The sequence below is a fragment of the Littorina saxatilis genome, linkage group LG12 (assembly GCF_037325665.1).
Source record: "Littorina saxatilis isolate snail1 linkage group LG12, US_GU_Lsax_2.0, whole genome shotgun sequence".
Classification (NCBI taxonomy): domain Eukaryota; kingdom Metazoa; phylum Mollusca; class Gastropoda; order Littorinimorpha; family Littorinidae; genus Littorina; species Littorina saxatilis.
Window position 1 is genome coordinate 82,635,011 of NC_090256.1, and position 14,048 is coordinate 82,649,058.

The 14,048-nt window shown below is 42.9% G+C and overlaps 1 protein-coding gene across 1 annotated transcript; it reads right to left on the bottom strand.

Annotated features, from left to right (window-relative positions):
* Positions 1 to 1,519: 1,519 nt before the first annotated feature.
* LOC138982946 (carbohydrate sulfotransferase 15-like) lies at positions 1,520 to 13,531 on the bottom strand. The gene is made up of 8 exons (XM_070356342.1): positions 13,422 to 13,531; positions 9,456 to 9,737; positions 8,883 to 9,099; positions 8,283 to 8,405; positions 7,048 to 7,204; positions 6,667 to 6,820; positions 5,685 to 5,832; positions 1,520 to 5,353 (listed from the first exon to the last, which is right to left on the bottom strand). Exons 1-8 carry the CDS (start codon positions 13,440 to 13,442, stop codon positions 5,154 to 5,156), a joined length of 1,302 nt encoding a protein of 433 aa, XP_070212443.1. The 5' UTR covers positions 13,443 to 13,531; the 3' UTR covers positions 1,520 to 5,153.
* Between the last annotated feature and the right edge of the window lie 517 nt (positions 13,532 to 14,048).

The window sequence follows — 14,048 nt, forward strand, 5'->3', positions numbered from 1 at the left end:
GAAAATGTTGATTGTGAGAACAACAACAATGAGAACAAAAAAGGATCGTTTCGTTAGCAATTTGCTTCACATCCGATATCGTTTCGCTAGCATCCAAGCTCTCACAGTTGCTTCGCGTACGATATCGTTTCGCTAGTATCTAAGCCCTCGAATTTGCTTTATATCCGATATCGTACCGTTAGCCACTCCGTTAAAAAAACCTTTTGCTCCCTGCGACACTTGAACCTAGAGCGGCGGATCGAATTTCCGAATCCGTAACCACTGCACCATGCTACTCGTGTGAAAAATGCGTGATGAAAAGATGTAATACGAGTTATTCAGTCGTGATGGTTTGAAAACTCGCCACCTTCCCCGAATGACTGAGACTCGAGCACGTTTTTTTCGGTTAGTAACTGATCAAACTGTCGCTTTTGAGCCACTCTGTTTCAAGCATTTCACCTAAATTAAACAAGAATGTCACAGTTCGTGTCTATGCATATGGTGCAAGGTAGCCGACCGTCTCATTGTAGCCAAGTTACGACAGTTGCCCGATTGACGCATTTCACGTCTTCGATATTCTGTCTGAGCTCATTTCCCAATGAGCTGCCTTAAAAACAGGAATGTCCTGCAATTGTAGTATGCGTTGGAGGTTTCTTTTGGATGGGTAAGGACCGGTTGGTTGAAAGTGACGGTCGGCAACGGTCGGACGGTCGGCAACGGTCGGTGACGGTCGGCAACGGTCGGTGACGGTCGGCGACAAAAAACAAGTGTTGCACCAAAACAAACCCTCTCTCCCTCTTTGATTTTTTTTATTTTGAGCGAGCGTCTGTTCACACGTGAATAATAAATCAGTTCACTCAAAAAGTTCACTTTATTGTATACCCGAGTTACGACGACAAAAAACAAGTGTTGCACCGAAACAAACCCTCTCTCTTTCTCTCTCTTTAATTTTTTTTCTTTTGAGTGAGCGTCTGTTCACAAGCGAATAATAAAACAGTATGAGTCAATAAAACAGTTCACTCTATTGTATACCCGAGTTAATGACATACCCGGCATTGGTCTTTACTTGGCTACATTCTGTAACACTCCATGATAATGCCTCGAAGGAAACAGACGTGGCCATGTGGCATCTGCTGCGACGACACTGAAAATCGGATTAGTATCGAATGTGAAGTCAGTATCATACCTCTCTCTCTCTCTCTCTCTCTCTCTCTCTCTCTCTCTCTCTCTCTCTCTCTCTCTCTCTCTCTCTCTCTCTCTCTCTCAGTCTCTCAGTCTCTCTATCTATCTGTCGACAATCAGTAATGCCTGGCCGCTTCTGTGGAGAAGGTGGCCCTCCCTCCCCCCGCCTCCCCAGCCTCTTTTCTCTCGGTTGGGTTTAGTATATAGAGAATGGATTTTACACCCATGCATACTCAATGTAGCCATAATGTTGCCGGCGTCATTGGCAACCTCTCTTGGATTTCACAAAGCAGTTTTTGACTTATTTTTCTGGGTTTATAGCGATACATATTTGGAAGAAAAGAAAGTTAAAAAAAATTAAAACTACAATTTCCGGTTTCCACGTACGGTTGTTGTTAACCTTTGTACTGTTTAAGGCGACTAATTGATCGGTTTGTTCGTCATTTAAGCATTCTCTCTCTCTCTCTCTCTCTCTCTCTCTCTCTCTCTCTCTCTCTCTCTCTCTCTCTCTCTCTCTCTCTCTCTCTTACCCTTCCTCTCTCTCATTATGTCTATCTGCCTGTGTGCAGACCTGTGTGACATGGTATCACAAGCGATGTCTGCAAATATCCGAGGACCAGTGGCAGAAGTGGGAAAAGATAGAGGAAGCCTATATGTGTCCCACTTGCGTTGGAGTTCCATTCGACTATGAAAAGGGCATAGCAAGATTGGAGGAGGTACATTTGCTATAGTGAACAGCTCAGATCATCGCCAGAACGGAAAAAGAATTTATGTTCCTATGAGCCCCCAACCTGATGCAAGCAACATATTGGTTATGGCCCGGTATTATTCCACATTGAAATCGGACTTCGAATTTCGCAGACGAATATCATGGATAGAGTCTGGTCCAAAGAGAATCATCACCCCTACAAGTACATCAACTGCCCTTGTGGAATACAAAGGGTATTGGAAGGGGTTAACCATGCCACATGGTAACATGAAAACAGCGCAACAGAATGAAGCGTATGTCAGGACCTGCGAGGAAACCATGAAAAAAATCAAAGACTTACGCCATCTACCCACAACAAACATTTACAACAAACTTCTTTTAGAAGAGACAGATGAGTGTGACAAACCGAGAAACAAACAGCAGATAAAATATAAACAGAGAGCAGAAAAAACAAAAGAGGGTCAATTAGGGAAAAAAGGTTCAAACTTGGCAGACCAAGTTCTGCAGGTTGCTGATCTCATTCACACACATGGGGATTTTGTAAGGAACCTAAACTTTCAAGTCGTCAACAACTCAATGTCCCCCTCCATCATCTTGTTTTTGGATGAGCAGCTGGCTGATTTACGGGAACTTTGCTCTGGGTCGAAAGTTGTCGTGGGTATTGATAAGACGTACAATCTTGGGGAGCTGCTGGTTACGGCCATGAATTATAAGCACACAGGACTCCTTCGTCGAAGTAGCAACGAGCCACCGATCATCCCCGGCCCCATTTTTTTGCATGCCCATTCCACTTTTGAAACGTTTTATCATTTTTTTTCCATCCTAGCGGCAAAGATTGGGCATTTCCCGACAAAACCGATGGTGTTTGGGTCTGATGACGAAAAGTCAATTACAAGAGCAATTCAGTGTGCTTTTCCAAACTCCAGCCTGGCATTGTGCACACTCCATCTGAAGAAAAATGTTGCCAGACACTTGAAAGACAAAGTTGGGGTTGCTTCCAGACAGAGGAACTTACTGATTCACCAACAGTTGGAGCAGAAGGGCTATCAAACTCATCGGACGAGGTCACATTTGATGTCAGATTGGAAACTGACCTGACAACGATGTGGCCTGAACAAGACACACGCTATCTCAACAGGATAGCGCAGCAGATCCATGACCATGTCCTGAAGCTCCACTGGAATGGCCAACTACAAGACACGCATTGGACCAACAATAATGCTGAGTCGCTTAACCATACGCTGAAGCACATGGTTGAGTGGAAACCGAGAGAGCTTCCTGACCTGATCAATAAGCTGAGAACATTGGCCAAAGCTCAACAAGTGGAAATAGCACGCGCCATCATTGGCCGTGGAGAGTTTCAACTGGCTCCACACAATACGCACAAACTGCTGCAAGGAAACTTATGGGTTGCCATGACAGAAGTACAGAAAAGAAAGCACATTGCGACTCTCAGACACTGAATCTGTCAGGCCCCCTGGTTCTGTTCAGAGCAGCTCATCATGCTTCCACGTCACTGGAACACCAACAAAAGGAAAGAAACCCGGCCAGAGGAAACAAAAAAGAGCAGAGAGGACAGCCACCGCAAAAAGGATGAAACTTGGAAATGAATAGTCACCCTCGAACCGTGAGGAAGAACCATAAAATTGTCCCCCTCCATCATCTTGTTTTTGGATGAGCAGCTGGCTGATTTACGGGAACTTTGCTCTGGGTAGAAAGTTGTCGTAAGTATTGATAAGACGTACAATCTTGGGGAGCTGCACTGCTGGTTACGGCCACAGGCCGACCCAACATGCTTTGGAATTTTTTTTTGTCAGTGTTATAGTTAAATATAACCATAACACTGACAACAACAAAAAATCCAAAGCATGTTGGGAACACAAAACTCCTTCGTCGAAGAAGCAACGAGTCACCGGCGATCATCCTCGGCCCCATTTCACAGAATGACCATAAAATTAAACTAGATACTTAGGCTTACATCTGGCCAAGCCCTATTTAGCCTTAGATAATTAAGATTAGTTGACCTAAAATGACAGGAATGTTTTTTCCCATACCGGTAGCTTATTGTTAAGATCTGTACGATTGATGAATTAACAAACGTTGAACTTAGATTTTGTTTAGCGAATAAAGATTTTGCGTGTTACATTGAATCCCACAGTATGTGTTTGTAAACACTCTCTCTCTCTCTCTCCCTCTCTCTCTCTCTCTGTTGTTTTCCCCATTTGACCCCCTCTCCTAAGCCCCCTGAATCTCTCTCTTTCTTCTCCCTCACCTGACACCTTCTCCTAAGCCTCTCTCTCTCTCCCTCTCTCTTCTCGGTGTTGTTTTCCCCATTTGACCCCCTCTCCTAAGCCCCCTGGATCTCTCTCTTTCTTCTCCCTCACCTGACACCTTCTCCTAAGCCTCTCTCTCTCTCCCTCTCTCTTCTCGGTGTTGTTTTCCCCATTTGACCCCCTCTCCTAAGTTTGTAGTTGCCGACCGTCGCCGACCGTTGCCGACCGTCGCCGACCGTTGCCGACCGTCGCCGACCGTTGCCGACCGTCGCCGACCGTCGCCGACCGTTGCCGACCGTCGCCGACCGTCACTTTCAACCAACCCGTAAGGACCCTTAAGAAGCGATATCGTCGTATAATGATGTCAAGTGAGAGACCCTGCAAATTAACATTGAAAGTGGGAACTTCGGAAGCAAAGTTGCCAGCTACTCGGTATGCAAGAGCTAAATTGAAAGCCGAAATGGTGGGTTCGAGAGTTCTGAGGTCAAGGTCGAGGAAATTGGGGGAATCCCAATTAATTAGTGCGCATGCGTTTGTAAACAGTAGGCTTGGTGACCAGAGGAAACAAATCTCATCGCGAGTTCGTAAATGGGCGAACGTTGATCGCGCTGTAGCTTTTACTATAGTTGTTGCTTCTGCCTTGTTGAACGAAAGGGTCGGTTCAAAGCTGTGATGATTTTCTTGAAATTGAATGACTGTCTATAATAATGATTTTGTTGACTAGAATGTTGGGGAGAATAAAACATTTTTTGTTTATGCAGTAGCGAAGTCGGTTATGTTAAACCTCTTCTTTTTTTAATGATTGTGTATCGCTAAAACTGTTTTGGACAAAAGCAGGCAGGATGTAGATTCTTGGTATGTGTCCAAGTGGCAGGATGCTCTTATCACATGTAAAAGGATTCATGGCGACTGACAGGTTGGTCCACAGCTGGCTGTAAGAACAGGCTGAACTGTTGAATCTTGAAACATTCTTGCCTAACTTTTTACAGATTCGCGAGCACAGTTTCCTGCTAAGAAGGAGCGTCTTGTTCCGGCCAGAGAAAGCCAGCATCGTCAAGCATAACTGCGAGTTCTTGGTTGTATCTGGAGTAAAAACTCTGCAGAAGTTCACGGGTATCTGGAAACATGTCATGCACTTTCTTCTTCATCTTTGTCTCATGTTTGCGATCTGCTTCCAAAATGTCTTGTAATGTTTCTTCTGGAAGCGGGTCTGAAACAAACAACGGATAGTTTTGACATGAGGTAAGATACTTGTTTGATGCCAGTCAAGTTTTATCGCTCGTTTGTACAAATTGAGTACAGGAAATCGGCAGGAAATTGGGGCCATTACAAAACAAACAAAACAGAACAAAGCAACAACCAAAAAAAACTCCAAAACACTCATCTGAAAATGTTGGCCTTTACAAAACGACAACAACAACAACAACAAACAACAAACAACAACAACAACAACAACAACAACACGAAAACAACACCAAGATTAAATAAAAGACACAATAAAAATGTAATATTGCGGAAAGCTGCGTTACAAATAGACTTGCCTAGTTCGAGAAATGTGTAAATATTGTTGAGGTGGTAGGTCATGTTATCGTGGTAATCCTCTGTGCGCAGGATGTAGAAGCTGGACCTCGGGAAGACGGCAAGCCACTCCTTCATGAACACTGAGTACATCCCCAGGTGAATCCGCATCTGTCAGAAATGTACAAACATGTAAATCCAAAAACAAAGAGACTGCCAACGTTCCAAAATTCAGAATCAAAAAACAAGAAAGGTAGGTTGTTGGAACGTGTGTTATTGACAAAGCAATACATCCTCAAATATATCGACCCAACGGTCTTTTAAGTGCACAGACACACAATAACGAAAACTTATCTGGCTGATTTTTTCTTCCGCCTGCCACGAAGCCGCAAGCGAATGAATTGTAAATATTGTAAGTACATGTACAAACATGTAGTAAAGTGAAGGAGTGTACCAGAGACTGAAGAGTACACAACAGTCTCTGAGAATACTGAAGAGTCATGCGGCAAACCTCCGATTCTCGATTCAGGTGCCTGGCTTAGCCTTCGAGTCTGTCTTGAGCACATCCGGTTACAACATTGAATCAGATACTAATTTAACTTGTTAAACTGGTCATTTTTTGTATCCGAGAACAAGAGCGCTCAGGAGAAGACTAACTCCTTTCTTATAACAGAGGTTTTCTTATAACCGGTTTTTTCTTATCCGAGGATTATTTTTAGCGGAAGAACAGGCAGGGCAAGGGGAGAGTTGCTTAACTGTATGCGATGTTTCTTATATCCGGGTTTCTAATAAGTGGGTTCCCTTTTAATTTAACACACACACACACACAAACACACTGACACACACACACACACACACACACACACACACACACACACACACACATACATACTCCGCTCTTATACCATGTACATTTAAAGTTTGGGCAGATCAAAGTGTGACAGAAAACATGACTGTGTTGGCAGGAAGGACAGTGCCTTTAAGATCGATGCAGTTTATACTCACCGGGAGGTTGACATAGGTGTCGTTACTGAAGACACACTGACGCGTGGTATTGACCTCAAGACACTTCTCCATCATGTCCACCGCCTTAGGCACGTCTGTACGGAACTTTTCAGGGGTGAAGCCGTACCCCAGGAAGATGTAGTCAGAGTAGAGTCTATGGAAAGAGAGAGTTGTGAAGTTTCAATTAATTTTGTTACACAGGACGATGTTTGGAAATAAATTTGAGATTGTTTTGGCGGTCCTAGATGGGGCGTTTGTGATCACAGTACTCGTAAAATCAGCTCATCTCTTGACGGGATTGACGATATACTTGGGGTCTCTGTACAGCCGTGTCTCATTGCATCAGGCGTGGAGTCAGAACTACTTGGTAAGATTACTCACCTGTCCACAGGGTTCCTGAGGATGACGATAAATTTGGGGTCTCTGTACATGTGTTTCATCAGGTGTGGAGTTAGAACTACAGGTTCCTTCAGTCCCCTGTTTTGTGGGATCAACGGCCATGCTCGGAAGTCCCAGAAATCCATTGGCGTCCCGTCACCTGCGTAGTTATTACATCTATGATTAAAATGAATGTATCGATAATATTGATACAGCGGAACCTCCCATAAGGATCCCTCCTAATAACGACACCCCACGTTTTCCGGCGGATTTTCTAGGTACCTAGCACACTTTCACCAACCTCCGAATGGATACGCCCCCCCCCCCCCTCCCCGCCCCCTGTTTCCGACGACCAACCTACCAACAAAGGGTTAGTTTAAAAGTTCGTAATGACCGACGGCCGACCTACCAACAAGGGGGTTAGTTTACAAGTTTGTAAAGACCGACGACCGACCTACCAACAAGGGGTTTAGTTTAAAAGTTCGTAATGACCGACGACCGACCTACCAACAAGGGGTTTAGTTTAAAAGTTCGTAATGACCGACGACCGAACTACCAACAAAGGGTTAGTTTAAAAGTTCGTAATTACCGACGACCGACATACCAACAAAGGGTTAGTTTAAAAGTTCGTAATTACTACCCAGCACACACTCCTCGTTATACATATTTAGTCAGGCATCGCGGACAGACTATCAGGTGCGGTACGGTCAGCAGTTCGTGCAAAGTAAGTAGTCTTAATTGTGCCGCAGGTATATCTATATCTGCTTATGATATTTGTTGCAAATCTTCACTATGGCATGTGCTTTGGTTCTGACAGTTGTAAAATCCAGTGGCCTTCAGCTGACCCGGTTTCACCCTTGTGACTTTTGCAATTGAAGGACCGCCCTCGGGTCAGGGTAGGAGGAGGGAGAGAGGGGTGGGAGGGAGGGAGGGAGGGTGGGAGGGAGGGAGATGGTAGGCGAAGCTCAAAAAACAACACACTAAATGTATAACGCTTTCGGTTGTAACACTGTGTCGACATACGCGTTAATGTTCTTCTCGTTGTTTTTACCCACGTCGCCGCTGTCATCATCGTCTTCACCATCATAATCACGGTCGTCGACTTCTTCTTTAAATAGTGTCATCGATCATCGTTATCATCATCATCATCATCATCATCATCATCATCATCTCGTTAATATTTGTGAAAAATGAATAAAAAGAAGGTGTAATCAACATCAACATCAACATCAACACACCTGTGATGAGAGGATGAAAGCCTTGAGGGTCAGGATTTTCAGCAATGGTGGCGGCGGGTTTTTGAAACAGCTTGAGGTAGTAAGAAAACGGCTTGGGAGTCACCGTTTTCTTCATCCATTGGCCTGGGGAGAAATAGCACATGTAGTGAATACTGTATATTGCATGCAGCGGAGTCACTATCCAAAGTCGAGTTAGTTCTGCCAAATGATAATTAATTTTGCTTATGACTCGAGTCCATAGTTATTCAGGTGTGTGGGAAGGAAGACTTGCCACAAACAAATCTGTTGCTGCTGTGTGGCTTTGCTATTCCACTTCAAAGCAAGAAGAGCTAGTGCTCATGACTTTCGTTACACCTGATATGAATGACCAAAAAAGGTATCTGTTGCCCTAGCTCCATTAACGATCACGAAAATGATGACCTTGAAAGTTGACTTTGATCAACCAGCCTTCCCATGGACAAGAACGTTCCACGGAATCTTCCAACTCTTAAGAAGTATCTTTTGGCGTTCCCATCAATATTTTCACACCGGTTTTGGCGAAAGAATGCACTTCGGGCGGCAACACAGAGTACCACTCTAAACCAGTATCGGTATACTCACCGTACTTAAGCCAGCACCAATAGTAGGTCTCTTTTCCCAGCCCCCCGCTGTTGAGCAGCACGTGCGGGTGTTGCGCAATACGGGAATGTAGGTCAGTGGTGCCACACTTGTCCACGCCCAGTATGTGGAAGTAGGGAAGACAGCGCAGCATCTGAAGATCCACCGTCCAGTCCACCCAACATGGGTTCTTGTATCTGGTCAGGTAGTCTGGACGTTTCTAACCAACGAGAAATCATTCTTGTGGTGTTTTTTTTAAAGAAGAAATAAACTAAACTAGTTCTAATCCAATAAGAATCGAAGTAGATAATTACATGAAGCACTATGACTTGCACGCACAGGACATCCGCAGATCGCCTGAAATAAACCGTAGAATTATTAAATAGTTTCCACACAAAACTTGAAACGCAAGACTTCATTTAAACTGATAGGATTTGTGGAAAACAATGTCTTGCATACACAGGACACCGGCAGATTACCTAAAATAATCCGTAGGAAAAAGTCTTTAAACCGATACACAGTCAAACGAAAATCTTTAGAATAAAATGACAGAATTTGTTGTCTGAAATAGCTTACCATACACAGGATATCCTGTACTTTCTCCACACCCTCAGCATCCACGCAACCCAGATGTTGGCTGACGTTATCTGTCTGATGACGCGCTGCAGTGACGTCATCGAAATTAAGTGGCCGATACAGCAGCTCTCGAAGGGGAGGCTGTACTTTCTTGACATAGGTAACCTCCGTTTTATGGAAAGCCAGAAGCGACAGAATGATCCCGACTGAGAGAAGAGCAATGCCTAGAACTCGTGGTCGAAGGCAGCGCCTTCTCCATTCCATGGTTCTGGGCACCAAGCACTGCCGATGATACAGACATAAAACAATCAATGAAAGAATGAAGGAATAAATAGATACATTAATGCTTCTTACATGTACATCCATTCACTAATAAAATATGATATTGAATATATCTGAGTGTGCTAAACGCAGCTTTTAAATTAACTGTCGCCGGGCGAAGCGTGCACAGCCCAATAATCGTAATTCCATTTGACGTTTTTTGGTGTGTGTGTTTTTTTTTTTTTTTTAGCGAACTTTGCATCATTTCTCCAAAATTGATGTTACATGTATTTCATTTATTTTGGCATGAATCAGGTAGTGTTTATCAGCCCAGTATGGTTGAACTAAATTTAGATTCGCTCGCTTTTGCAGCTGAAACTTTTTCAGAAAAAAATAATGATGTCTGCCAAAGAGCGTATGTCAGGAAAGGTGGTGAAAATGAAAGAACATGATGCTACATGGGTATAGGCGATGTGGGAAAAATGAACTGAATGTGACAACAATTAAAAAAAAATGCTGTGATGAGGAATGCTTTTTGATGCGTAATTATGTGTATTTAAACATGTTTCAAGGACAAATTCCGAGCGCATATGTGTGCTTTGAAGGAGAGGTTTGTTTGCAAAGTATACGTAGCAAGGAGCTTTTTCATTGGTATATTTATTTGGAAATGATACAATATCACGCTTCTCTACCTGTATTAGGAACCCTGTGTTTGCCGTCGGTGCTTGACATTTGTCGGTTTCTCCGTCTCACAGTCTCTGTCTGTCTGTCTGTCTGTCTGTCTGTCTGTCTGACTGTATGTCTGTCTATCTGTCTGTCTGCCTGTCTGTATTTCTGTGTCTGTGTCTGTGTCTGTCTGTCTGTCTGTTTGTATTTCTGTGTGTGTGTGTGTGTGTGTGTGTGTGTGTGTGTGTGTGTGTGTGTGTGAGTGAGTGTGTGTGTATGTCTTTGTGTGTGTGTCACGTTGTGTGTGTGTCTTTGTGCGTGCGTGCGTGCGTGCGTGCGTGCGTGCGCGCGCGCGTGTGTGTGTAATTGGTGTTTTTATTGATATGTTGTAATGTAAATATGTGTTTATTCAGCCACAATGTAATTTTAGTATTATTGTAATTGTATTGTATAATATTGTATTGTAAAGTGAACACTGTATGATCGAAATACTATATCATTCTACCAGCAAAAGTAGCATACAAAGTTAACACTAAACAGCATTCCAACTGTGTGCTACCTTTTTGAATTAAAATTATAAAGCATATTTCACACAGCGTTCACAACTGGTTACAAAAACTGTGTTCAAAAGTGGAGCACTTCAGTGGTAAAACCTAACGATCAAAACTATCGATCGGCTGTCATCTGTGTATATGCGTGCTTTTTTGCATTTAGTCAAGTTTTGACTAAATGATTTAACATAGGGGAATCGAGAAGAGGGTGGTGGTCTATGTATGTGTGTGTGTGTGTGTGTGTGTGTGTCAAACGAGTTGTGCAAATTCATTTGTCATAGCATCATTTTTCGAGAAATCCTTTCCAGCGGAGGATTTTGGATTTCTTTTTATAATTTTTTACTCAAGAAATACTGAAACAAGTCGGTGGACATACATCTGAGTTCGCACCCGAACAAGCTATTTTTAGCTGAGATGAGACATCAGACCGGCTACACTGTGAAATATAAACACGACTTCGCTCGTTTTTCAATATTGACCTGAGTGTGTGAACTTATCTCCTGAGTTCTTCTGTTATTTTAGAATACAATTAAAAACAAATTGAAAGGCAAAGTTCGAGAGAAGATGGGAGGAAAATATACAGAAAGTCAAAGACGAAACACGCTGTTCGTCGCTCCGTGTCGGTCAAGGTTTAGGTGTCTGAAGAGACTAGGTACACTAAATCTGAAAGAGATGTATCGGAGCATACATATACATGGAGATGAACGAACAAACGAACGAATGAACGAACGAACGAACGAACGAACGAACGAACGAACGGACGGACGTACGTACGAACGAACGAACGGACGGACGGACGGACGGCCGACGGACGGACGGACGGACGGACGGACGAACGAACGAACGAACGGACGTACGTACGAACGAACGAACGAACGGACGGACGGACGAACGAACGAACGAACGAACAAACGGACGAAAGAACGAACGAACAAACGAACGAACAAACAAACGGACGTACGAACGAACGAACGAACCAACGAACGAACCAACGAACGAACGTACGTACGAAAGTACAAAAGAACGAACGAACGAACAAACGATTTGTTTTTCGCAAGGATAAAGGTTAGGGGCACAACGAACGAATGAACGAACGAACCAACGAACGAACGAACGTACGTACGAAAGTACAAAAGAAGGAACGAACGAACAAACGATTTTTTTTTCTCGCAAGGACAAAGGTTAGGGGCACAATGCCTGGTCTAAAACGGCTTCAAAAACCGTCTTTTATGACTTCTGAGAGGGAATAGGTTTCAGCTAGCCATAAAGTCATTGTTAGACAAGATATTCAAACAAACAGACTGTTTTGGATACAAATTTGATTTTACTTTCCAATGACATGCGAACCGTGTTTCGTTTTAACTGTTCTTGGAGGGAGAAAAAAAGGGAAGCGTTGTAAAGACAGAAAGTGTTTTAGTCTTTGAAGCCGACAGATCGACTCCATGTTTTAATATCGCCTGGCGCGACTTGTTTGTTGATTGATATAATATAACGATGACGCGTGCAAAACGAAGCAAACGCTGTTTTTACAAAATTTTGAAAATCATCTAACTAACTCTTTCTTTCACTCTCTCACTCACTCACCCACTCACTCACTCACTCACTCACTCACTCATTCACGCACTCACTCCCTCGCTCGCTCACTCACTCACTCACTCACTCACTGTAATTTTATCAGACAAGAACACAGGCTTCATAATAATGTTAGTAAGACAAATTCAACCGAACATGAACTAAAACAGACTGATACGATAAGTGCACAAAACTGATATAAAACAAAAAGGACTAAATGCAATAACGGTGTCGATTAACAAAAGCAAATCAAATGAACAAAGAACAAAAAACACACCAATTAACTGACTTTAAAACACACCCAAAACAAACAAGAACAGAAAGAAGCCAACAAAAACAGACACACACAAAGAAAGAAAGAGCAATCAAAGCGCGCATTCTCACGACTCTCCCCAGGGAACTTAGCCACATGTAAATGGCATTATAATAAACTGCATGGCATCAACAACAAGAATAAGACACAGTGTTTTTGTTTGTTTGGGTTTCTGCTCCTTTTGCTTTCGTTTCATTTGTCTTGTTGCTTTTGTTGTTGTTGCAAAACAAAGTCCTTTCATCCGAGTAATGATCCTCTGAACTTGTTTCCTTTTTACGTGTTTCCTTTTGGACGCATAGAATCCGTTTGGTTCTATGCATTTGTGACAGAAAAAGTCCAAATTCAGTTATTCTGAGATAACGAAAGCAAGGCTCCCAAAAAGCAAACAAAGAATGATAGATATTAAGTAAATAAAGGAAATGAAACGATCCCCCCCCCCCTCCACCAAAAAACAACAACAAAGAAAGAAAGACCCACAAAAGAAAACAATGAATGACAAGATAAGTAAATCATTGAAATGAAACTAAACACCCCCCACCCCCTCCTCAAAAACAAAAAAAGATAAATAAATAAATAATTAATCAAAAACAAAAAAAAGTTTACCCCGACTGGATTTTGCTGCATCTCCCCCAGAGAGTGTGACTGGGAGAGCGAATCTCCCGACAGTACACCGGGTTGACTGACACCTGACGTATCGCATCATTCGGCTGAGTTGTCCTTTTTAAAGCATATATAATATATATATAGACTGCATGGGAATCCCACCAATTTGATAGGCTAGGTAAATTGGTTGCACGTTTTCGCACCTGTCTCCATTTCTTCATGCACAAAAATGCTACGCGAGCCGCCAGTGTGAGTGACGGGTCCCGCAACACGCAGTGCTTTCCCCCCGGCATTCAGCTTTCTGATTCGGCCTCGTTGACGTGACTTATCTTGTATAAACTTCAAACCCAAAGTAAGGCCCTCCTCCCTTCCACAGTACTGATGATTGAGCTTAGGTAATTCACATTCATGGTGTCAGATTTTTTCAACCAATTTTTTTTATTTTTAAACTTACAAAATGTGCTTAATCTTTAAAATCGTTCCTTTCTCATTCAACACAGATATTGAACAAAAAAGCCACACTTTTTTTGAAATTTTTCAAAATCGTATGGTCGCTTCTTATTGACATTCGGTGTACCACCATGGCCGGTGTTTGCAGGGAATTGCCCAAGTACCGAGCATCATCAT

What these genes read in the sequence shown, in the direction of transcription:
- LOC138982946 (XM_070356342.1), bottom strand. Translation starts at nt 13,442, where the DNA reads ATGCAGCAAAATCCAGTCGGG. An exon ending in TACAGGATATCCTGTGTATG is followed by an intron (nt 9,100 to 9,455) that starts GTAAGCTATTTC and finishes CTCGTTGGTTAG; the next exon opens with AAACGTCCAGACTACCTGAC. An exon ending in CTTTCATCCTCTCATCACAG is followed by an intron (nt 7,205 to 8,282) that starts GTGTGTTGATGT and finishes ATAACTACGCAG; the next exon opens with GTGACGGGACGCCAATGGAT.